Source organism: Octodon degus, unplaced genomic scaffold (genome assembly GCF_000260255.1).
Source record: "Octodon degus isolate 3935 unplaced genomic scaffold, OctDeg1.0 scaffold00100, whole genome shotgun sequence".
NCBI lineage: Eukaryota > Metazoa > Chordata > Mammalia > Rodentia > Octodontidae > Octodon > Octodon degus.
In genome coordinates this window covers 6,079,098-6,101,598 of record NW_004524676.1, presented here as the reverse complement: position 1 = coordinate 6,101,598, position 22,501 = coordinate 6,079,098, and the positions used below count along the sequence as shown (strand labels likewise).

At 48.9% G+C, this 22,501-nt stretch overlaps 1 protein-coding gene and 1 long non-coding RNA gene across 6 annotated transcripts in view; both read left to right on the top strand.

Annotated features, from left to right (window-relative positions):
* The window catches only part of Slc38a1 (solute carrier family 38 member 1), a 63,784-nt gene extending 47,012 nt beyond the window's left edge, over positions 1 to 16,772 (top strand). For all 5 annotated transcript variants that reach the window (XM_023723588.1, XM_023723589.1, XM_023723590.1 and 2 more), the window contains exons 6-17: positions 2,238 to 2,311; positions 3,690 to 3,782; positions 4,053 to 4,134; positions 5,556 to 5,638; positions 7,310 to 7,368; positions 7,477 to 7,587; positions 9,326 to 9,405; positions 10,809 to 10,909; positions 12,681 to 12,799; positions 13,763 to 13,904; positions 14,002 to 14,099; positions 15,814 to 16,772. In XM_023723588.1, coding sequence (XP_023579356.1) covers positions 2,238 to 2,311; positions 3,690 to 3,782; positions 4,053 to 4,134; positions 5,556 to 5,638; positions 7,310 to 7,368; positions 7,477 to 7,587; positions 9,326 to 9,405; positions 10,809 to 10,909; positions 12,681 to 12,799; positions 13,763 to 13,904; positions 14,002 to 14,099; positions 15,814 to 15,915 — 1,144 coding nt within the window. In that variant the 3' untranslated portion in view covers positions 15,916 to 16,772. The remainder of the gene's footprint in view (positions 1 to 2,237; positions 2,312 to 3,689; positions 3,783 to 4,052; positions 4,135 to 5,555; positions 5,639 to 7,309; positions 7,369 to 7,476; positions 7,588 to 9,325; positions 9,406 to 10,808; positions 10,910 to 12,680; positions 12,800 to 13,762; positions 13,905 to 14,001; positions 14,100 to 15,813) is intronic.
* A 78-nt stretch (positions 16,773 to 16,850) lies between these two features.
* On the top strand, positions 16,851 to 17,708 carry LOC111818731. The gene is made up of 2 exons (XR_002822644.1): positions 16,851 to 17,452; positions 17,488 to 17,708. It is a non-coding gene; the product is annotated as an uncharacterized LOC111818731 (long non-coding RNA).
* Positions 17,709 to 22,501: the final 4,793 nt, after the last annotated feature.

Here is a 22,501-nt window from a genome sequence, read left to right as displayed (position 1 = left end):
AGTTACCCCTCTGTGGTCTCTTGGAGATAGATATCTTGTGTCCCAAGCCATTGTGTCCCAAGCCACCTCTGACTCAGTTTTCTTAGTAGTTCTAACATCGCGTCTTTCACTGACTCTAAACAGAAAGGTTTACTTTTCTAAATTTTAGTCCTGTTTTCACCAGATTCTGATATGGCCTCAAATATACTTAGAGCTTCATTCACATACAAAATTTGCTTCTTAGAGAGCTGGGAGTAAGAGATTGGGTATGAGTTTCGGGAGGGATGAAGGGAGTGTCCGGCGGCAGGATGGTTAAAGGCAAGCAGGATGCTCAGTCAGTCTCTTCCAGGGTGCAGAGTTCACTCCCTTAGACATGGGAGCGGCTGTCTCATCCTGCGCACGGTGGGAGGGAAGGCAGAGGAGTAGCTTCCCGAAACCCTCCCTGGTTAACACTTCTGCACTTGAGAAGGGAAGGTGGCTGAGCACAGTGTGCCGAAAGTCCTGCCCGCCAGGCTCGCTGAGGTCCTCCGCAGAGCGCCCACCCGGAAAGCGGAAGGAAACGGGCTTTTAGAGGCACTGGGGAGGGGACACTGCAGCTAGTCCCATAGAATGTTAGAGAATGTGCTGTTAAGTTCTCAGTTTCTCCCAAGATTGGAGCCTTTGCTAGAGCATTATGCAGCTGTTGATCATAAGCGCCTCCTGCTGGGCAGCTTCCTGCAAGGTCAATTCTTCATTTATTACTCGGGTCTGGCAGCATCGAGAGTCCCACAGGAACACGGGACCTCCAGGACAGCTTATGGGAGGTCCTAGGGCCACCTTCCCGCACCCACCAAAGAGCTCGCTCTGTTCTCTGCCTGCAGGACCAGCTCCTGCACCCGAGAGATCTCGTGAGACACAAAGCTTCTTCAACAGAAGTATTGTTTACCTTACAGGGAAGAGAGGCATCAAGCGGCAGTTTGGTCCCATATCCTCTTCTCTAACGCAGCACTTCGAACCCATGTTCTGCTACAAACCTCAGAACTACCGGGTTCTGAGGCATGCATCTGAATGCATGTCCTTAACAAACACAACTGCCTAAAATCCCCTTTGCTGGCAGGGATGGTTTGACCTTACCCAGTGTGGGGCTTCCTGTTCTCTCTCCCTGTGTCTACTGTACTTCCACAGAGTTCGTTCCTCTTTCTGTCTTCTGGGCAGTTCCATCCTGAACCCCCAGCTTGGCTACCCAGGGCTGTAGCACACTGTTGCCAGGCCAGGGGCAGCAAGGAGCAGTCATTCCCCCTGGGCACAGGAAGACCCGAGGTGCTGTGGCCACAGCCACAGATGCGTGCTGGGACAGTGGGAGCAGGGAGCCTACACTGAAGGCCCTGAGAGCTGCGTGCCGGGCAAGTGCTTCTCCACAGCACTTGTTAGGAGAATGGTTGCCTTTAATTGCTCAGGCGTGGAGTCAGTTGCCATGACATAGTTTTGGTCCTAGGGATATGTTTTTGTGCATCAGTGAGTGCTTTCACTTGAAAATGATAATGTTTTTTCTTTTTAATAAAAAATATTTTAAGTTATCATAGCTGTTTTAACCAGTGATTCAGAAATAATCTGTATGATCTTCCACATCATTGTAACTGCTTTTTCTTTAGAACAGTTTGATAATGAGCGCAACGTACTAGAACAAAAACTTGAGTTCATCACTGAAAAAAGATCCTTTTACTGTACAGCTTTTCAAATTTCCCCAGTAGTTAAAAGAAGTGTGTGTTAATCTAAGAGGACCGGTGCAGATGACCAAGTTTACTGGCACAATGTATAGGTTGAGAAGTAGCAGTGGGTGGCCTGTGACATCATTTGGTTTGTGTCTCTGTCCAAGGTGAGGGATCTAGAGATCGCTGGAGTCAGGCAAGCCGCCCCATGTCACACGACCCCTCTCCTAGGGTACAGCAAGCTGCCCCCAGCTTTTCCCACTTGCCCACCTGGAAAGAGCAGGAGTCTACATGTGCTACCAGCTACAGAAACTGCCTCTCACTGGGTGGTCTTGGGGTCATTTCTACGGAAGTGTTCTCCAAGAGCTACTTGGTCTTTGAATTACGGAACAGTTTGAGCTGCTATAGTGACTCAGGTTGTAATGAGCACTTTATTGAAGCTCCCAAGCAGGGTGACTAATAGGTTCCACATTTTATGTACTGTTAACGGTATAAATAGACCTTTCAAAAAAGCAAGGCCAGAATATAGTTTCCCAGTTACTCTAACACGACTCATTTTCTTTACTGTAGGATACTTTTGACTTCAGTGACATTGCTGTCTATATATTCAATAAACCTGCTGTTGATCTGCTCTAAGGAAACAGGTAAGTTGAGAAGGTGTCTAATTTTATTAAAGGCCGGGTGAATGATTTTCATGCCAGTTTTGTGACTCGATGTTCTCTCTGTTGAGCAACTTGATGATTAAAAAGGAAGACTTCCATCTACAGTTACTGGGAGACTTACTGTGTATTTACCTACAGAAACTGACAGCAACATTTAAATTAAATCCTCATGGACTGAGCGAACAGCGTTGTTGGCAGGGAACATCAGTTGTGCTCGTTTTTCTAGTTCAAGATGACTTCCTTGTAAAGGTTTCAGCTTTTCCTTGGGTCTTCGTAAACCCTAAACAAACACCCCATGCTTTCATATCATGACTGCCAAGGTTTTAGCAGCACACACACCTTTGCTTCTCCTTTGTGCGTATTTGGAGGAGAACGTCTTCCTCCTGAGACTGTGGGCAGAAGTGGCCAGCTCCTGGGCAGCGCGACACCTGCGTGCTTATTTTTGATTCCTGGGACACTGGGTTATGTTTGCCGTGCTTTGCCCTTTCCGCTAGCGAGAGCCGCCTTGGCCAGCTGTTACTGTATACAGATGGCTGGAACATGCTGTGCTGAACTCAGGACCTAGCCATTGTCTCCTTTAAACAGCAGTCACAGTGGAGATCAAACAAAGGCTTAATTATAGCTTGGCCCACCCTGCTTGCCTGTGACCCTTTGGAGAACGTGAGCTGAGCTGTCATAGAAATACCAAGACTGAGGCTTTGTTTGCAATGAGTGGCTTAGAATTTTAGGCTCTGTGGAAATGAGCTGGGTGACCACGTTAGAACTCTGCCATGACCAGATTACCTGCTGCACAGACCTGTCTGCTGCTTTCTTTTGGGAGTTGCGTATTTTTGAGCTGAATTTTACAAATGATCAGAACTCTTATGTGGTGATGATGAGATGTTTGTAGTATTCAGGACAAAAGGGATTGTTCGAGTGGTATGAAGAGAATTCTTCAGCAGCCTCATGAGTTCAGGTAGTTAATTCAATAGGAAACTTTTTGTTGCAAACTTCAGGCTCTCTTAAAAATCAGATCTCTTTCAGGGGTACACACCAAATTTGAGAAAAAGATCAAGGTGGGATTCCAGATCCACACCCCATCCCCAAGATAGAGACAGTTAAAAATAAGCCTTATGACCTAATACTTCGTGCTTTTGTCGCCAGTACAAAAAAGAGAAATAGTAGTCATGTGTGACATTGTAACATGTCAGGATGGTGGCCTCACTGTGGCAGCACCGTAGCTCTAGCAGAGCCAAGATGGCTGTTTACCCGAATTTGAGAAAGTATCAAGCAACACAGGGAGGGGGGCAGTGGTGAAAGGGGGCTGTTTTTACTTTAGAACCTCGAGGTTTCTGGGTCTTCTGACTTTGTTTTTACATAGGCTGCATGGTGTACGAAAAGCTGGGCGAGCAGGTCTTCGGTACCACGGGGAAGCTGGTCATCTTCGGAGCCACTGCTCTGCAGAACATCGGAGGTAGGCGGGCGCTTCTCTGGACAGCTTCAACACACTGCTCTGTGGATGTAATGGTGCTGTCCTCTCGTTCCGGTTGTTGGCTGGCCACGTAAAATTCAGTATAATTCCGACAGTAGCGGTCTTGTTGCTACAGTGGAACGTGAGAGGTAGAGCATAGGCAGACGACAGCCTGCGCTGCCTTGGTGACCTCTGAGGGTCCGTCAGCCAGCAGGTTGATCCCTTGCATGTAGCTTGCAACGCTGAGCCTTTGTATTGTCCCGTTCCCTCCAGCAATGCTGAGCTACCTCTTCATCGTAAGGAATGAGCTGCCCGCTGCCATAAAGTTTCTAATGGGAGAGGAAGAGAAATTTTCGTAAGTTACATTCTGTTGGGATATAACTACGTTTCAGTTTACATGCAGGCCAGCCAGTGTTTTTGTCTAATGAAAATTATAGAAACACAGTTTTTCTAACAGTAAATCTCTTTGGGGTAACATAAATAAGAAACGAGGAACTCTTTGAATATGAGCGTTTCATGGGGGCCAGGGAGATAGCTCAGTAGGATAAGCGCTTGCCTGGCAAGTGCAAGGGTCTGGGTTCAATCCCCGGTTCCGGGAAAAAAAAAATTGGACTCCTATGAATATGAGCGTTTCAGAAGTAGGCTTATCTGCTGTACTGTGAACAGCAGATAGTCCACGTTCCCAGGAGCCTGAAATCTCTAATTTCTGTCAGGTGGGACAGATAAAGAGTGATAGGTTTCTTCAAGTACTCGGCCCAGCAGAGGAACAGGCAGAAGGGAAAGGGAAAGGGGCTTTATTTTCTTTAAGGACACGGAGAGAACGTGGGGAGGGATGAGGGATTCTCTGGATTGGAACAAAGGGACGCTTTTATGGCCTTTGCCAGGGGTAGAGTTTGGAGGGGATGTTTAGATACACCTGAGGGAGCTGATTGGGAGTCTTCCCTGAGACAGCAGGAAGGGTCGAAAGAAATTGTATCCTGGGCTGAGTTGGAGAAGAAGGTGGGAAGTGGTTTTGAGGGGATGGGCTTTGTTTTAAGGGCTTTAGCCATATTAGATTACCGCCATGATGATTTTAGCAACTTGTACTAGGGCTAGAACCTATCAAAGAGTTTTGGTTTTTTGAGGTAGAAGTAGATGATGTTTTAAAAAAATTAAAAGACCCTAGCCTCTTCCTTAAGTGTTACTTGTGGAGCAGAATTTGTATGAGCTGAAGCTCATTAAGGTTGTAGCTAACCCTGGAAAATACTGCCACTCTGTCTGGCACCGTTTCGTTTGCACTCTGTCTTGTTTAACAGTTCTTGTCAGCGTTGGTTTCTGTTTTCCTTCAAGGGAGAAGTGTAGAAACCAGAGTTCCCAGTGTTCTGGCCTGGGGACTCCAGGTCAGACCCACCAGATCAGGGGAGACAGGCCTCCTGAGGGGGCTCAATTCTGGGGTGCTCACCAAACTAAACGAAAGAGAACTTTCTCCTTCAATAATTGTTAGCACAAGTTGTAGTCTGACAGAAAGCGATGTGTGTGCTCAGCTTTGGAACCGTAAATAATTCAGAGGAAGGCCACCGTCAGCCAGTGAGGGGGGAAGAGACAGTGCCCCTTCTTCCATTACACACGCCTGAGGCAGCAGGGCTGGGCTTAGTCTGGACAAAACCTGCAGAATGATTGAATCATGATGGTAAGATCAGTCATAAAATTTACTAAAATATGTTTTGCAATTTTACATTTGAAGGGGAAATGTCACTTTCTAGACAACTGTAACCTGGCTGATTCCCTGCCTTTCAGGGCCTGGTACGTGGATGGCCGGCTTCTGGTGGTGATGGTGACCTTCGGCATAATTCTCCCTCTGTGTCTCTTGAAGAATTTAGGTAAAGCAAGGTCTTGGCTTCGGCATAGTGTTTCCAGGGCCCAGATGAATCAGAAACCTCGTCAGCATGAACTGCTCTGCCTTGTGTTCCCACTTGTAGGGCGATAATTAAGTGAGTTATAAATTACAAGTATTAATCAGGCCTGGCCTCGCTGTCAGATGGAATCCCAGCTGATGGGGAGGTCGAGGCAGGAAGATGCCAAGGTCAAAGCCAGCCCTGGAAACTTGAGTGCGACCCTGTCTCAAAATACAAAATAAAAAGGGTGGAATGTGGCTCAGCGGTGACCCCCTGAGCTCAGTCTTCAGCCTGCACAGAAAATAGAGTGAGCGCTGGTCTGTGTGTGGTTTCCAGAGCCGTCCCTCTGCCCAGCTGGAAGGGCGGGGGTCCTGGGGCCGGGTAGGGTCTGTAGTCTCAGCACGCAGCCTGCTCTAAAACTGCTCCGGAAAATGGAATTCTCCTCTGAGGGCTTCAGTAGTCTGGTTATGTAGACAGGTTTCTAAATCTGATACCACGAGAAAGTTGCTTAAGTTTATACCCAGAAAGTATATGAGTCATTCATAAATTTAGAGTCTAGCCAAGCTAAATCTCAAGAGAGAGAGTGAAGTTTAAAGTTAAAATGACAGCTGATATCCAGGCTGAGTCGTACCATTTGTGTTGACATTGCTTTCTGGGCCTGTCCCTAGAGGCTGGGACACCCTGCGCACCCCCCCCCCCCAGCCCCTGAGATGCATTTCCTTTAAATCTGGCTTAATTCAAGGTAGAAGTGTGGATTATGTTCTTCCAAAAATGATTATAAACCACAAGGCTTTTAATTTTGTTTCGTTTGGTTTTGGTTTAGAAATGTAAGATTTTGATTGTCTACAGAGTTTGTAAGTAGATTTTTAAAAGTTCTTTTTGACTTCTGAGTCCATATATAGGCCTCATCCTTGTGCAGAGAAGTAGCTCTGTCCAGTGTGCAGAGGGGTCCTTCCCAGGAGGCTGCGGGCCACGCAGCTCGGTAGGAGCCCTCCCAGGCACCCTTGGGGGAGTGAAGACCCCGGGCTCGCTCGCTGCGCTCTGTAGCAATGGCAGCAGCACTGAGCTGCAGGCCCCGCACCTGGCAGGGAAGCTGTACAGCCAGCGTTCAGTGAGTGCGCGCCAAGTTCCCTGGAGAGGATGGGAGCGAGCCGCTTTGCCCGGGAAACTCCATCGTGGTCCTGCGACACTGACTTGGCCCCTGCTGGGAGGCCCCTCTCCCTGGGTTCTAGGAATCCACGTTCTCTAGTGGGCAGGAGGCGCTGGCCTTGGCACGCTTTATGCCCTCCTTCCAACCCTGTTTTCTACCAAACACAGCATCGCCGTGAGATCACCCCACCCCCAACCCCCCCGCCAGCACAGGGGTGCTCACCTGTAAGCCCAGCTTGCTTCCAGCGGCTGAGGCGGGCACTGCATGGGCAAGCCCAGCCAGGCCTGCTTGGCATGACCCCATCACAGCAGAATAAGCACAGGATAGAGCTCAGTGCGGAGGTGGGGCCTTCGCCAGAGCGCCTCAAAACCCTTCAGCTAATAAACAAGTAGATCTGTACGGTGGCCTGAGTATGTGTGTGTTAAAGTCCAAGCTGTGCTCGAAGTGATGCACCAAGGAGGAGAGGGAGGGATGGGTGGTAACCACAGTTACTTGTTCCTTTTTAGGGTATCTTGGCTACACTAGTGGATTCTCCTTGAGCTGCATGGTTTTCTTCCTAATTGTGGTAAGTGAGACTGTTGATTGGCTGTGACACAGCACGATGCCATGCAGTAATTATTACTACTTGGTTGTAATAAAATCAATGCTGTTTCTCTTCTGTTCTTAACACCAGGTTATCTACAAGAAATTTCAGCTTCCCTGCCCTCTTCCACAGCTAAATTCGACAATAAGTGCTAATTCAACAAGTATGTGTACACCGAAGTATGTCACCTTCAATTCAAAGGTATGTGTTTGGGTCCGGGGAGGTGGCTCAGTGAAGTAAGCCCTTCCCTAGCAAGTGCAAGCGTCTGAGTTCAATCCCCGGTTCCGCCAAAAAAAAAAAAAAAAATCCAAAAAACAAAGGTATGTGTTCCTGTCCTTTAAAGATAAAGTGAGCGTTTTTATTTAGAGCCGTGTATCTGTCATGCTTCTGGTCACACCGTTGTGAATGTGCAACTGCGCTGCACGGCGCGTTTCTGCTCCACATCCTGTTCAGAGGCCTTTGAGGAACGCACAGATGTTTTACCAAGCTTATGACAGCCTCAGGCTTTCTCTGCAATTCTCTTTCCACATAGTAATTGTCTCAGTTCTTCCTGTGTAGAGTACTAGGTGATGGGGTTTTTTTGTTGTGTTTTTTTTTTTTTTTAATTTCTATTTATTTATTTACTTACTTTTTTAGGTGATGTTTTAAGAACAGATTAATAACACCTTCAGCCTTATAGGGTGGAGACAGAATGAAACACTGCAGACTGCCTCAGCTTGCACAGTGGATACTTAGCACCACAAATAAGCACTTACAAAGCTCCATACCATTAAGCTGGGCTTTGTGGCACATGCCTGTAATCCTGCCACCCTGGGAGACTGATGCAGGAAGATCACAAATGTGAGCCCAGGCCAGACAACTCCGGTTTTGTAAGATCTTGTCTCAAAATAAAAAGAAGACATTTTCTTAGAGGGATGAGAATATAGCTCCATGCAGCGTCAGCGGGTTCAACTCCTAGTACCACAAGAAGGAGGGAGGAAGGGGAGGAGGAGGGCGGGGAAGAAGACGGGGTTGGTAGTGTGGAATCAGCAGCCTGAGCGGCAAGTCAGGCTGGGATTTAACCCTTAACACCTGCAGCCCTCCTGTGGCCATGGGTGCTAGTCTAGGTCTTCCAGAGTTTTATTGAAAGGTACTTATTACATCACCTCAGCAAAATTGCATGTGACCTTCACTTCTCTACCAGCTTTTTTTTTTTACATGAAGTTACATTGAATTTGAATTTTAAAATCTTATCTAAGAGTAATAATTGTTTTCTGTGTGTGTCTGTCTCTCTCTCTCTCTCTCTCTCTCTCTCTCTCTCTCTCTCTCTGTGTCTCTGTGTGTCTTTCACTTTTAATTATAAGAGACCAAAGCAAAGTGTAAGCTCTGTAACAGATTTTCCTTTCAGATGCTGTGTTTTAAGCATTTTTGCTTTTGAGACAGGGTCTCGCTGAGTTGCCCAGGCTGGTCTTGAATTCCCAGCTCAAGGGATCCTTCTGCCAAATCCTCCTCAGTAACCAGGGAGGCAGGGGCGTGCGACCACATCCCGCGCTCTGCGCACTCCGCTGCCGCTGCTGGAGCAGGAGCGGTCCGCAGAGGCGGAGGTCCAGGCCACGCTGCCTGATGTGGAGCCGGCAGCGGAGAACAGCCCGGACCTGACTGTTTCTGTGGGCTGTGGTGGGCCAGCAGATGTGGAGAGGAGGGCCACGTCACTGGCAGGCGCCACGTAAGCCTGGATATTGAAGTGCTGGTGCTTCCAAAACACTGCGGGCTCCAGATTGAAGTCCTCTGTGTGATCGGTGCCCCGGGCCCGAGCTGGAAAAGCCCTCTTGGAAAAACTGCTTTTGTTTTCATGACCAGAATTCTCTTATTAAACACAAGTAATGCAGGGATTCTGAAGCGTTGTCAGATTGAAAAATAGACATCTCTTCTTAGTGCTCACATTTTTCTCTTCAAACAGACCGTGTATGCGTTGCCGACCATCGCCTTCGCCTTCGTGTGCCACCCGTCAGTCCTGCCCATCTACAGCGAGCTGAAGGAGTAAGAGACGCGGTGTTTATCTCTTAGCTGCCGTTAAGCCTCTGCCTCCGCGGGCGAGTTCCGGGTCAGACCCGAGATGCGCGAGGGGCGCCTGCGCGGGTCCAGCGCCTGCGCAGCGCTTGCTAGCGCCCGCCTGTCCTGAGTAGGCGCTGCAGGGAGGAGAGTCAGAACCCCCCGTATTCTGGGCCATAAATGAAGTGTCCCACCATGTAGATTTTTTAATTTATTTCATTTTTTGAATACTATACTATATTAGTGTTCAAGTATGTGTGTTGGTTTTTGCTTAGGCTTATTCTACAACTGGATGGTAATCGTTGGGTTGATCTGTGAGCCACAAGATGCAGTGTCTCTGACTTGCTTGTTGGTTTGGGTGGAAAAGGCTGGAAAATCAAATGATAGGAAGTGAATGCTATAGTCGCAAACTGGAATTAAAAGTTCAGCTCCGGTCATTTAGATGGCTTTGTTTTTGCTTGTGAGCTCAGAGCGCTGGGAGGCCTGCTTGCGCCACACTTGATTCTGCGCACGTTGTCCTGATGACCAGAGCTTAAGCTCAGAAGCTGAGCTGCTTACTTACATTTTGAGATTTTTAAAAAGTTGATGTCACTCAGCATTGAATTCTTCTTTCGCATGTAATCGATGCATAGCTCAACTTTGAGGCACCTGGCGACACCTGCGTGTCATCCTGCTGGGTCAGCGGCGCTTCAGGAGGGTGCACAGGTCTTGGCACCTCTTCGCCTCCTTGCCAGCTCCTAGCTCGGCGTTGTATTTCCTTGCACCCTGATGTCACAGACCCTATTAGGACACAAGCAACATGACTGTCTTTGTCCTTTGTGGAGTACAGCTCTTGTGGATTAATCAATTATGGGACCCATTAGGTAAAATTGAAAGTCATTCTAACCCCAGAGTGCATGGGCCTGGGGGCCAGCCGTGGGCACCGGCTGCCCTGACACAGGCCTCGGGTATGTCCTGGGGCTACGCGTAGGGAGCTCAGAGCCCAGGAACAGCTTAAGGTAGGGTTCCCGGGGCGCCTTCCTACCCTGCTGTGCTGTGGGCCCGGGAGGACAGCACTTGGGCTGTCTCTGCCTCTTTTCCTGGGTATTGCCTGTGTGAGGAGCAGGGGAAACACAAATATTAAAAATTACTGTGAGCATCTCAGATGAGAACATGCTACTTTTTTAAAGCCATAGCTAAGAGCACTCTGAGGAGTACAGTTCGTGGTATCTGCCTCCCAACACCTACCTGGTACTAAGGAAGTTACCTCAGCCATCCTCTTGCTGGGAGTGACTTTCAGCACCCCTCATGTGACAGGGAAAGTCAGTGTACTCTGAAGTACTGGCCTTAGAGTTTCCATTCAGCCATGTTGTTTTTAATTTTTCAAATTTCTTTTTTTTTTTTTTTCTTAGTCGATCCCAGAAAAAAATGCAGATGGTTTCAAATATCTCCTTTTTTGCCATGTTTGTTATGTACTTCCTGACTGCCATTTTTGGCTACCTGACATTCTATGGTAAGTAACTTCTGGGGTATGTACAGATAGGTATCAGTAAATATGTTCTTAAAAGTTAGCATCACTCTGACTGTTCATGTGGAGGTCCGGGAGAGCAACAAAGCTACCCGTTGGGTATTTGTTTCTTATAGTGGTTCCTTTTATATATTCATGCAAACTGCAAAATAAGATAATTACCCAAACATTGTGTTGTGTGTTTCTCTCCTGATAGTATCCTTAAAGGAAACTGCATTTTTGAAGCATGCCTTCTTAGCAAAGTTTAAACCACACCAGCGAAAGCTTTCCTAACTGACATTGCAAACTGGGTCACATTCCATTAATAGAAAAGAAAGACAAAGACAGAAGTTGAAAGTGAGAAAGAGCGGGTGTTACACTCATGACAGTCGGTGCTAATTAAAAACAAAACACTTAATTGGGCACGGGAAGTTGAAGCCTTACAAAGACCGAAAGGAAAGACCTAGAAAGTTAAAAAGAAATATGAAAAAACCCAGGGTTTCATTTGTAACTGCTTTACCCTACTTCAGAGGCTTACCCGCTTTTGCTACTTCTTATCCTCTTATTCACATGGTCTTGCAACTTTAGCATCTTTCCTTAGCATTATAATTTGGTTCTTAATTTAAATAAATGTATTTCATGGTCTCCTCTATTAAATAATGTTTCTTTGGGGCATTTTCTTTATAAATAATTGTCTCAAAATGTAATTACATTGAAAGATTAATCCAACTTGGGGAGAAAGGCGGCTCTGTCCAGCTGTATCATTCTCCGAAGCAGCAGCCGGCCCTGTGGAGCCCCTGAGCACCCTGCCTGCCTGCAGGGCCCCAGGGCTGGGCGGAGCAGGGCCACAGCAGGGGAGCTGTGCTGCCGGAAGGAGCACACCTCCGCTCGGCTTAGTTTCTCTTCGTACATCTATGTCTCCGCATAAAACAGGACACCAAACCCTTCTATATTCTTACAGGAAAGAAAAGGGATCAGCTATTTCTAAGTGGTTGTGAATTTTGAATTAAGAAAATTAGCACTAATGAGAGTTTTATTATATACGTCAGTCTTTGTTCAGAAACTGGTTCAGAGGCCCAGGAACTTGAGGTTGGTATAGTGAGAATCCCTGGAAAGGACCCCGGAAGGCAAATGGTTTTCCAGAAATGAACATTTTGTGTTCTCTTTGTGACTAGCATTCCAGCACTGGTGGTCCTTGAAGTAACATTTTCTGAATTTCTAAGTTGAGAAAAGTTCAAAGTGGTAGCTACACAGAATGCCTTTTTATGATAGAATTCTTTCCTGCTGGTGGTGGAGTTAGGTCAGTGGCTCTTTTGTGTGGCCACTGAAATTTGGGTGACAGGAAGCATTTGAAAGAAGAGGTCCCTGGGGCCAGGGAGGCGGCTCAGTGGAATAAGCACTTCCCTGGCAAGTGCAAGGGCCTGAGTTCAATCCCTGGTTCTGCCAAAAAAGAAAAAAAAAAAAAAAAAAGAGGTCCCTGCTTGGTATGGCCTGCGTGCGAAGCAGCTTCTGATGGAGAAGCCTGGGTTAGGAGGGCCTCCGCGTCAGCTGCGAGTATTACTAGCATAAAAGACAAGTTCCTCTTAGCCATCGCTCAGGTGCTGTGGGCAGGCTTCCCACCCCTGGGATTTTTCTTTCAACTTTTTAAAACATTTTAATAGCTGCTTCCAAACATTCCCTTCCTGGCCCCGTGGTTTGTAAATGCTCGATTGTGCAGAAAGCTGCCATTCTGTACCACACTTACCTCATTTTCAACCCTCTTTCTCCCTTGTTTTAGAAAGTGTGCAGTCAGACCTCCTTCACAAGTACCAGAGCAAAGATGATATTCTCATCCTGACGGTGCGGCTGGCTGTCATTGTCGCTGTCATCCTCACAGTGCCAGTGTTATTTTTCACGGTGAGTAAAAGCTTCAGTGCACCCTGCGAAAAGCTGGGCTCCGCTTTTCCTTCTTCGCTCAGGAGTCTGCTCCAGGGAAAGCTGCTCATAGGTGACTCTCTGGATGTCTGCTCTACCTGGGAAAAGAGCCAGGGACCCATGCTCCCTGGGCAGTGCCTGGGATTGGCGAGTTAGTGTAGCTTCCGGGACAGAGTCTGAGTCCTGGCGAATTGTTCCACTGTGAAAAGTGCGGTGATCAGAAAATGCAGTGAGTGTTAATTTTTGAATAAAAATAATTACAATAAAATTAAAAGATTACAGCACCAGTAATCTTCCTCAGAATGTCCCCCTCACTTTGCACATACCTACCCCACCGTGCTCGCCACTTTCTAAAGTGGTTCCAGAAGTCCTCCTTCATGAGTGTCTCCAGGTGGGATGTCGGTGCTGCCGTGACATCCTCCATCCACTTGGAGCTTTTACCTGCCATGTCATTCTGACTTCGGGGAAGAACATGCAGTTGCGTGGTGCCAGGCCAGTAACTGAGGCGGCTGAGGACGCAGCGTGATGGTGTCACAAGTCCGCCATTCCGTCAGTGCTGCCAGTGACTTAAGTGGCAGCGTTCACTGCACTGTTTATCAGACCTCAAGAGGACCCGAGAACCGCTTCAGACAGTGGCAAGGACCATGGGAGAAGTGTGCGGAGCAAGGAGTGTGTTCAGGGGGCTGATCGTAATCTGTTTTTTTCCCATAATAAATGTCTTAAAAAATGTAAACACTTACTATATATTTTGATCAGCCTCTGTATAGTAAGATGTTTTCCAGCTGAAGTCAACCGCCCTCATTTCTAAAACTGTGACAGTCCCTCTGAATTTGCCAGCCCTACATAGCATTTGACAAACTCCCGGCCATCATAAATCAGCTGCTGCACAGAGCGACAGCTTGTGTGTTCAGGCGCTGGTGGGATTGGAGTTCTCTTTTCCTGCAGGTTCGTTCTTCGCTGTTTGAACTGGCGAAAAAGACCAAGTTCAACTTGTGTCGCCACGTCCTGGTTACCATCACGCTCCTGGTTGTTCTCAACTTGCTGGTGATCTTCATCCCGTCCATGAAGGACATTTTCGGGGTTGTAGGTGCGTCTGTTTTGCTCTGCCTATGACACATAGTAGCTCTTGAAAGTTAAAATTTCAAAATACCAGCCCCCAACTCTCTCTCCTTTTTTCTTGGCAGGAGTGACGTCTGCTAATATGCTCATTTTCATTCTTCCATCGTCTCTTTATCTAAAGATCACAAACCAGGATGGAGATAAAGGGACTCAGAGAGTTTGGGTAATGTGTTGCCCGCCGCGCATGTGTTTCTGATTAGTTCTCCCCTGACTCTAGCCAACGAGTGGTCCGCCTGCCTGCCCTCTGCTGCTACTTTCTGCTGCCTCGACACGAGGCGTTAGCCCATAGCTTCCCCCTGGGGTGACAGAAGGTTTCGGGTCAGAACCTTCTCCATCTCCTCCGAATGTCTTTCCTGCCTCATCTTTACTGGACCTTAGCTTTTGTTGTGCTGTAGAGCGCGGCCAGCTGCGTGGGGGGAAGCCTCTCCTCCAGTGTCCTGAGGGCCTGCCGCACTCTCACCAGTTAGGCACACAGAGGTGCTCCAAGGCTGCTGCAGTCCCCTGCTGCTGTGTGGCTTCTAGTTAGATGGCAGCTTCTTACAGCCCAGGGCACACACACCCCCAGCACCCCTTTGAAAGGCCTGGAATTAGCTTAGCATCTTTTCAGGATTTGACAGATTTTTGGAACAAGCAGACCTGGATTCAGCAACTACCCTTCTGTACCGGGATTCCGGTTTCCAGGTCTGCTGAAGCTCAAGGGCATCTCAGGGTGGTGCACTTCGAGACAGTGAAGGGAGCAAGGAGCAGTGGCTGCTGCCGAGTCCTTCTAGAGTGCATTGTGCTCGGCCTCGGAGAAGGCTTCCCGGTGTCCCTCTCAGCTAGTGTGAGTGCTGCACTCGCTGCTGGTGCCAGTCAGCAGACCCCGGGGAGAGAAAAGCAGTGCCGGCAGCCCAGCCCTGGTTCCCGGGAGGCTCCCTGCAGCCGTCAATCCCAAGCCTTTTTTTGTTTTGTTTTGTTTTTGGAACCAGGGATTGAACTCAGGCCCTTGCGCTTGCCAGGCAAGCGCTCATTCTACTGAGCTCTCTGCCTGGCCCCTTTGCCTGTAGGAAGGAGCCACGGGGCAGCACTGTAGGCAGTGCATCAGATTAAGGCTGCCAAGGAGGGGGCCAATGGCCCTGGACTCTCTGGGCCCCTCCCCCCACTCCGATGCTAAGCCTGAGGCTCTCACAGCGCTGGGCTAGGGCTCTGTCCCGGCCAGCAGTGCCGTGTCACTCCATCCACACCATGTGCCGCCAGCTGTGCCCTTAGCTCCAGCTCCTTGGCACATCCTTGCACTGCTAGGCCTTCTGCCTCCCCATCCCATGCTGCTATGCTGCATATCTTTGACAGACACTGAGAATAAAATCTCACTTTGGACCTTGTCTTCCATCCACCCAGCCCTTCTCCAGCCCTCCAGGGAACTTGGATTTGCACACCTATTCCCATTTCATTGGTCAAATTAGTCATATTTCCACACGCAGTATTTGTTTGACTATTTCAAACAAATGTTTGCCTTGTGGTCATCTAGGATGCTAGGTCACAAGGAACAAATGCCTGGGCGCTTCCCAGACTCGCTGGCCTAGCCTGCCTCCCTCCCTCCCTCCCTTTCTCTCAAGTCTTAGTCTCAGAGGGAAGGCTGTAAGGACACCCACCCACTGGCGAGAACAGACGAGGTGACCACGACGTCAGGACAGAGTGTGGAGCTGTGCTCGCTTAGCCACTTTCGTACCTGTGTGTTCTTGTAGTCAGAGTCAGTTTGACAGTCTCGCTGCTCAGCAATGGTTGAAACAAACTTCAGATACAAGGGGCACAAGGAGGGTGGTTCTGTTTTTTAACCCAGGTATGTGTACAACCTGCTGGCTGCACTAGAAATAACCTGTGCCTTTTTCTTGCTGCAGGCTGCCCTGTTCTTGGGTCTGGGGGTGTTGTTCTCCTTGATCAGCATTCCATTGGTCATCTATGACTGGGCCTGCTCAGCCAGCGGAAAGGGATGCAACTGAGACGAGCCGAGGAGAGAAAGCCTTCTGTCTGGTCCGCTGTTCATCCAGTCACCACACATCAGCAAGCCCTCACCAGTTGTTTTCAAAGCTTACAGAAGCCAGCGGAAATGTGCAAGATACTTAAAATAGAATTACACTTTGGGCTCAGAACAGAAACCTCTATATAGTGACCCATGGCCCTCTGAGACTTGGGGTCTGAGGGTTGTGGACCCCCCCACCTCCCAGATTTCATAGAATCACTTTTTTAGTCCTTTTCACAAGCAATTATGTTCATTCTCCTAACTGTGTTTGGCGGCTTCCTGATCTTTTAGAACTTTATAAACATGATCATGTTTATTTTACATCCAGATCCTGAAATAATTTCCTACTGATGTTCAGCTCAAGTATCTATACCTTTTTAGAAGAGAGAATCTTGAATTGTATATATTTATTTTGCTTTACAGGAAAAAATGGTTTCGTAAATAATTTGCCTATTTTGGTTAACACAGCACACAGGGACGAGAGCCAGAGGCACGTGCTGCAGCTGGGCCCGGCAGGCCCAGTCTCTGAGGCATCTCTGACCCAGGCTGTCCATGGTGCCATAGCCTGCTCCTGATAGGACCTGCGTGTGGGCATCCTCCCTGGGCATGGGCGGGCCTGCTGCGCTGGTAATTGTCTGAAACTGCACTTTCGGACAGTCTAGCAAGTGCAGCTTCGTTTCCCAATTGGCATCAGCCTGTGTCACAGTCTCCTACAGGGGGAGACCTAGGGCGCCTGCCGGAAAAAGGTCCCAAATTGGTGAGGGAACATCCTCAGACTCTGATGGTCTGCAGCCTTACATCTGCCATTTAGAAGAGGGAAAATGCGTAGTGAGTGAGAGGCCAGCAGCATGCTGTCCTTCCAGCTTTTTAGCAATGGGGAATAGTGTGTACCTGAAGATGACCTGGGTAAGCAGTTCCTGTATTATATTGAGTATTTTAGGGGAGTCTTTAAAAGACTTATTTTATATCTATAGGTTATTATAAATACAAGATTTTTGTACCTTCCATAAGCCTCATTTCTGTTGGTCCTCCACTCTTCATTCATCTAGTCTTAAAAATGAGCTCTGAGATGGTCTTTTTGAACAACGTCTGCTGTGAACGCTGTACACCTCTCTTCCCCCGTGGGGAGGCCTAGAGGGCATCAGTGAGCGTTCTGACTCCTGCAGTCTCTTCCTGTCCCTGGGGGACCAGCATCTGGGGACGGAAAAGGAGCAGACACTGCCCCCAACTGGCCTCTGCTGCTGCTGGATGTCTGAGGCCTGTGTGTCCTTCGGCAGGGGACTGTTGTCTGTACACCTTCTGGGGAATCCTCCAAATAGGTGTGCAGCTGCCTGCGGGGAGCAGAGCCTGATGGCGTGTGGCAGGTGGCAGAACGAGGCGCTCGGCTCTGGGTGCTCTTCCTGCCTTCCGCCCGTCCCCGAAGGCCTTCTGCCGAGCACCACAGAGCTGTCCCTGTCTTTCCAGACTCGTCCCATAGATAGGACAGGCACCAGCAGATGCTCTTTGGGGAGGAAGAGGTTACTTCCTACCCTGCATCAGCATAGCTTTTCAGGAAGTGCTGAGAAGTTCATTTACGCTGGGTCAGAGTTCAGGCAGTCGGATAGGACCCCCTGACACGGGGGTGAGTCCTAGGCCAGGGGACCCCTCTGTCAGAGGTGGTTCGTGTGGCACGAGCCACAACAGACTGAGCAGAACGGTTTGGCTGCCTGTGGGCCACCTGGGGCACTCGGCAACGCAGCGGCCGGGTGGTCGCGCAGGCTGCACCGTGCGTCTGGTTTCTCGTTGCTTCTGAAGTTTGTTAACATTCACACAGTGAATGGAGAAAAGTCACTGTTACTCTGGGGTATTTTTGGGATCTCTGTATTTTGTGTCTGTACCAGAAATTTATTATTTAAAATATGCTTATTTAGAGGAATCACAGTGCTCATACATGTGAGAACATGCTTTTAAGTCCTTCGTATGTTCTGTGAAGTTTCCTGTGTAACTGGTCAGACGTCGCTGATGGCAAGCCTTGCATGGGTCGAGCTGTGAAGGGTGCTGCTCTTGCTCTTGTCAGACTAGTGGGCTAGTAGCCGGAAAGCACGGGCGTCACAGACGTTGGGTGGGTGTTCAGCGGCACAGTCAAATGCTCAGATGTTTTCCTGCCAAATTAGACTAGAGAGTGCTGCCCCTCAGCCACAGGAGGCAGCCCTCTCACTGTGGTAGACAGACCCCCTGCTAGGGCCCTGCCAGAGCCTTCTCTGGTTTACAACTGTTCTCCAGCGAGCGGAACGACTCGCGCCTTACAACGTGGGCAGTAGACGTGCGCAGGAAGAAGGGCCACTCGTAGGCTCGGCGGACCCCGCGGTGTGAGGCCATCAGAGCCCAAAGCCTTGGTGGTTGATTGCTCACAACCTAGAATGTATTCTTTTCGTTTAGAAGCCAGGTTAGACATCAGGCCAGCCCCCAGGCCAGTGAGAAAAAATACACTCAAGCCCACAGTCTAGTTGAAAAAGAAAAAGTGAACTGTTCATAAATGAACTGGGCCGGAAAATGGAATGCAGCTTGCAGGGTGTATGGCCGCGACTGTGTCACTGCCTTTGTCGTTGAAGGGGGACCCTGTGTCCCCAGCCTGCCTCACCTAAGCCTGCTGCCCAGGGGGCAGGGTCTGGGGCTGCCAGTCAGAGGTGACCACAGTGGCAGGAAGCACTGTCCCTAACCCAGATGGGGAGGAAGACTTTCCAGAAGCCTGGGGGCAGGAGAGGGGAAGCAGGGAGGGCGGTCTCCTGCGGGCTGCTCGCTTCCAGGCGTCGCCCAGCTGGTGCCTGAGCCGTCTGCAGCCCGGCGGCGGCCCCTGCTCCCGTCGGTGGGACCTGCGCCCTCACTGGCCTCCCTCCGCACCCCCGTGCAGAGGCCGTCCCTGCTCCTGGCGTTCCTGGGTGCTGGTGGCTGCTAGCGCGGTGCACTGGCGCGAAGGAGACTCATCCGCTGTTCGGAAGACGCCTCACACGTGGGGACCAACCTCTGGGGTGGGACCCAGGCCTTGAAGCCAGGCCTTCTGCAGGTGCGTGCGGGCGGGCCCAGCAAGCTGCTCCCCGCCTCCAGGGCCCCTGATGAGAGGAGCCCTGTAAACTGATCCGCACCTGCCTGGTTCTGCCTGCTGGCCCTTCCTTGGAAGGAGCCCCTAGCAGAGCTTGGGGAAGAAGAGGGTCCCTGCAGGGGGCTCCATCTGCACGTGTCCCCACTTGGGGTCCCTCGGGGCTGAGGCGCCAGGATACTGTTTTTCACGGCTTTGAAGAGGTCAAAAGTTTTCTTATTCTTTCCTTTTCTGGGTATTAAAATACCTTAACCTGAAAAGAAACAAGTTGATGCCTGGAATGAGTTCCCCAGAGCTTTCTTGGTTGGGATGTGGGTATCACACTGACCTGTGACACCTCCCTCTTCGTTCATCCCAGCAGGACAGAGCTGGTGGCACTGTCAGTGGGGCAGAGGTAGGTGAGATGATCAGATCATTAATTTTATGCCTTAGGTCAAAACTATCATTCTCCTTCCATCTTTCAGCTTAAATGGTTCAAGGCTTAGAGCAAGGCTTTGAGAACGCAATTTCCACATTCAGGGAAACAAGCAGCCCCTTGCACGATGCGGTGTCATTTAGCGATACAAATAAATGGCTCACTTAGGGATGACAAATCTGAGGGCTCTGTAGCCGCCCCACATCCTCTAAAATACAATGAGTTTCTACTAATGATATAAGGCTTTCAGATACAAATTGGGGCAGGGCGGCTGACAACTGAAAAATGCTGCTAAACCACGAGAGTTCTTGGAAAGCGACGCAAAGCCCGCACAGGCGCAGACATCTGTGGCCCCAGGGTCTCCTCTAAAGAAGGACGTGGGACTGAGCTCGTCGGTCCATAGAATCTATGCAGCTGAGGCTACTTGAAGGGATAATTCCTTTGTATGTAAATACACTGTAAATAGGAGGCTGTATATTTTTGCATTTGTTAATCAGCACTGAAATAGAAGATGCTAGAATCTGCATATAAAGAAAAATGTTTACGGGCTAGGGATACAGCTCAGTGGCACTGCACCTGCCTGGCAAACTCAAGGTCCTGAGTTTGATTCCTAGTACAAAAAAAAAAAAAATAATAATAATAATAATAAACATTTTCCTAGGTATTAGTGGTTTGGGGAATTTAAAAATTTTACGTTCTCTCCCAGGTAACATAGTACTCTTGATGTAACCTTGTAAACTAAAATCTTATTTGTTTAGAAAAAAAGTCTGAGAAGTAGCTGTGTCGATCTCTTACACTAGTGTTAAGATCAGTTATTTAAACAATAGTTCTCTGAGCTACTAGTAAGGAGTCTTTAGGCCCAGGTCATTGTCATATAGAAGCAGGTGTATGCAAAATGACAACTTGTTTTTTCATAAAGTTCTTTCACTGTTATCATTGATGCCGCTGCACAGTATTTATGGAAGTAGATGTTGGGGGTGGGATTTTTTTCCCAAATTGACTTGCTGCAGTTCCCAAATGGGCTATTTGGGAATTGAAAAAAAACCTGAATATTCCCTATGAGCACAAATTGAAGGACGAAAATGTTATATCAAGATTCTGGAAGTCTTGCATGTCTGCTGTTTCATATCTGCTCCAGCATAGAACGTCTTACATATCTTCCCCAAGCACTTGAATTTCTAGAACGTTGGTGTATAGTCTACTATCCAGAGTTCAATGTATTTTTGACTTCATATGAGTCTAATACATGTAGCACACCACCTTTTTATTAATGTAAAAACTTTGTAAATGAATTTCAGATGGGTGGTTTAAAAATGAATCACACGTCCAAACCTTTGCTATTCAGAGTTAATCTAATAGAGCTGGGTTTTTTTTTTTTCCTTCAGAGTGTGGTGTAAATAAAGAAATGTAAGAAGCGCTGTTCTATAACTGTTCTGTTAACATAGTTTTTAAACAATTAAAATGTGAATTAAAAGTACATACAAATCCTACACTGGTTCTTGGGACACAGGGCACAGGGTGCAGTGGGTCATGTGTGTCCTTCTGATGAACAGCTTGCACACATTTGTCCTGCACTAAGTCACAGAAGGCTGCATTTCAAGAATCCAAATTAAAAAGGAAAACTGATGATAAAAACATCTGGAGCTGGCAAGCTAGCTCAGCAGACTAGGTGCTTTGGCAAACGCAGGGACCAGGGTTCGGTCCTGGGGTGCACTGAGCCAGCAGCCAAGGCCTGGCGTGGTGGCTGCTCACCTGTGATCCCAGTGCTGGGGATGCTGAAAACAGGATCACTACGAGTCCAAGCTGCGCAGTGAGGCCTTGTATCAAATACATAAAATGAAAACACGAAACCGTGTCTGGTGTAACACACACTTGCTCTTCATCACCAGAGTAGGTAGAACAGGGCCGGGTTTCGCTTCAACTCTGTGAGCACATCCACTTCTGTTCTGTGTTGTAGAAGGGACTCCCCCCCCCCCGCAACGCAGCCACCATAAAGCCGGAAATTCCGTGGATGCCAGGACTCCGTGAGCACACTAGGTTCTGCCCCGCCTCGCCTTCTCTCATCAGCTCCAGCTTCTCGCTGTGATCTCAGTCCTAGACGGCCACCCAGCACGGACATAAATGCTTGCCGGTAGCAGGGGCAGCACAGGCCCGGGCTGGCAGCTGAGCTGGTGGTTGCTCCCTTGCACTGCCTGGGTGACACAGCCCTCTTGCAGGGCCACGTGGACCCAAGGGACCTCCGGGTAGCATCTCGGGCACAGGAGTCCACACCACACCGCGATCCAGCTTCCTTAGAGGTCGGGCTGAAGCTTCCGTCCTTACAAGCATCCTATGCCTACTCCGCTGTCCAACCCCGCGGGCACAGGGTGCAGTGACTCCTGTCAGAGCAAAGCAGTGCTAAGAGACGCTGCGCTGGACAAGCTGCTGAGAAAAAGCAGATCTTGTTCTGAGTCCACCATGGTCTGGTGGTTTGGACGGCTTCCTCTCGCCACGGATCCGTGAGTGTCTAACGCAGGGCTCTGGTCTGCCCTGCGTTGCGCGCAACTGTGGGGTGCAGGGGATGCCGCCCCTCCCCCCGCGGAACAAACTGGGCTTGGGGGACACCGCAGCTCGGAGGCCCTGCTGGCATAGCGTCCAGGTTCATAACTGCGTTCGACTCAGTGAGGACTGTCAAGGATGGGTAGGTGAGGCCCGTAGGCCCGAGCCAATTTTTAAGAAGTTTTATCTTTCATTTTTAGATGAATCCAATGTGCTATGACAGTCTCTTCTTGGTCAGGACAAATGAAAGCCTGCCAAACCAAACCAAAGCATATTGTAAGGCCCGTGCTGCAAGGAAAACGAATACATAGGTCGAAACACAGAACACAAAAAAGGACCCAAACGACACCAGAAAGATGGCCTTTACCTGTGAAAGGGAAAGAATCTTCAGTGGGAAGGAAAAACTGCGATGGGGAAAGGACGAAAGAAGGGGAAAAGGGCCGGGAGACGGCTCAGTAGAATAAGCGCTTGCCTGGCAGGCGCAAGATCCTGAGTGCAATCCCTGTACGGAAAAAAAGAGGAGGAGGAGGAGGAGGA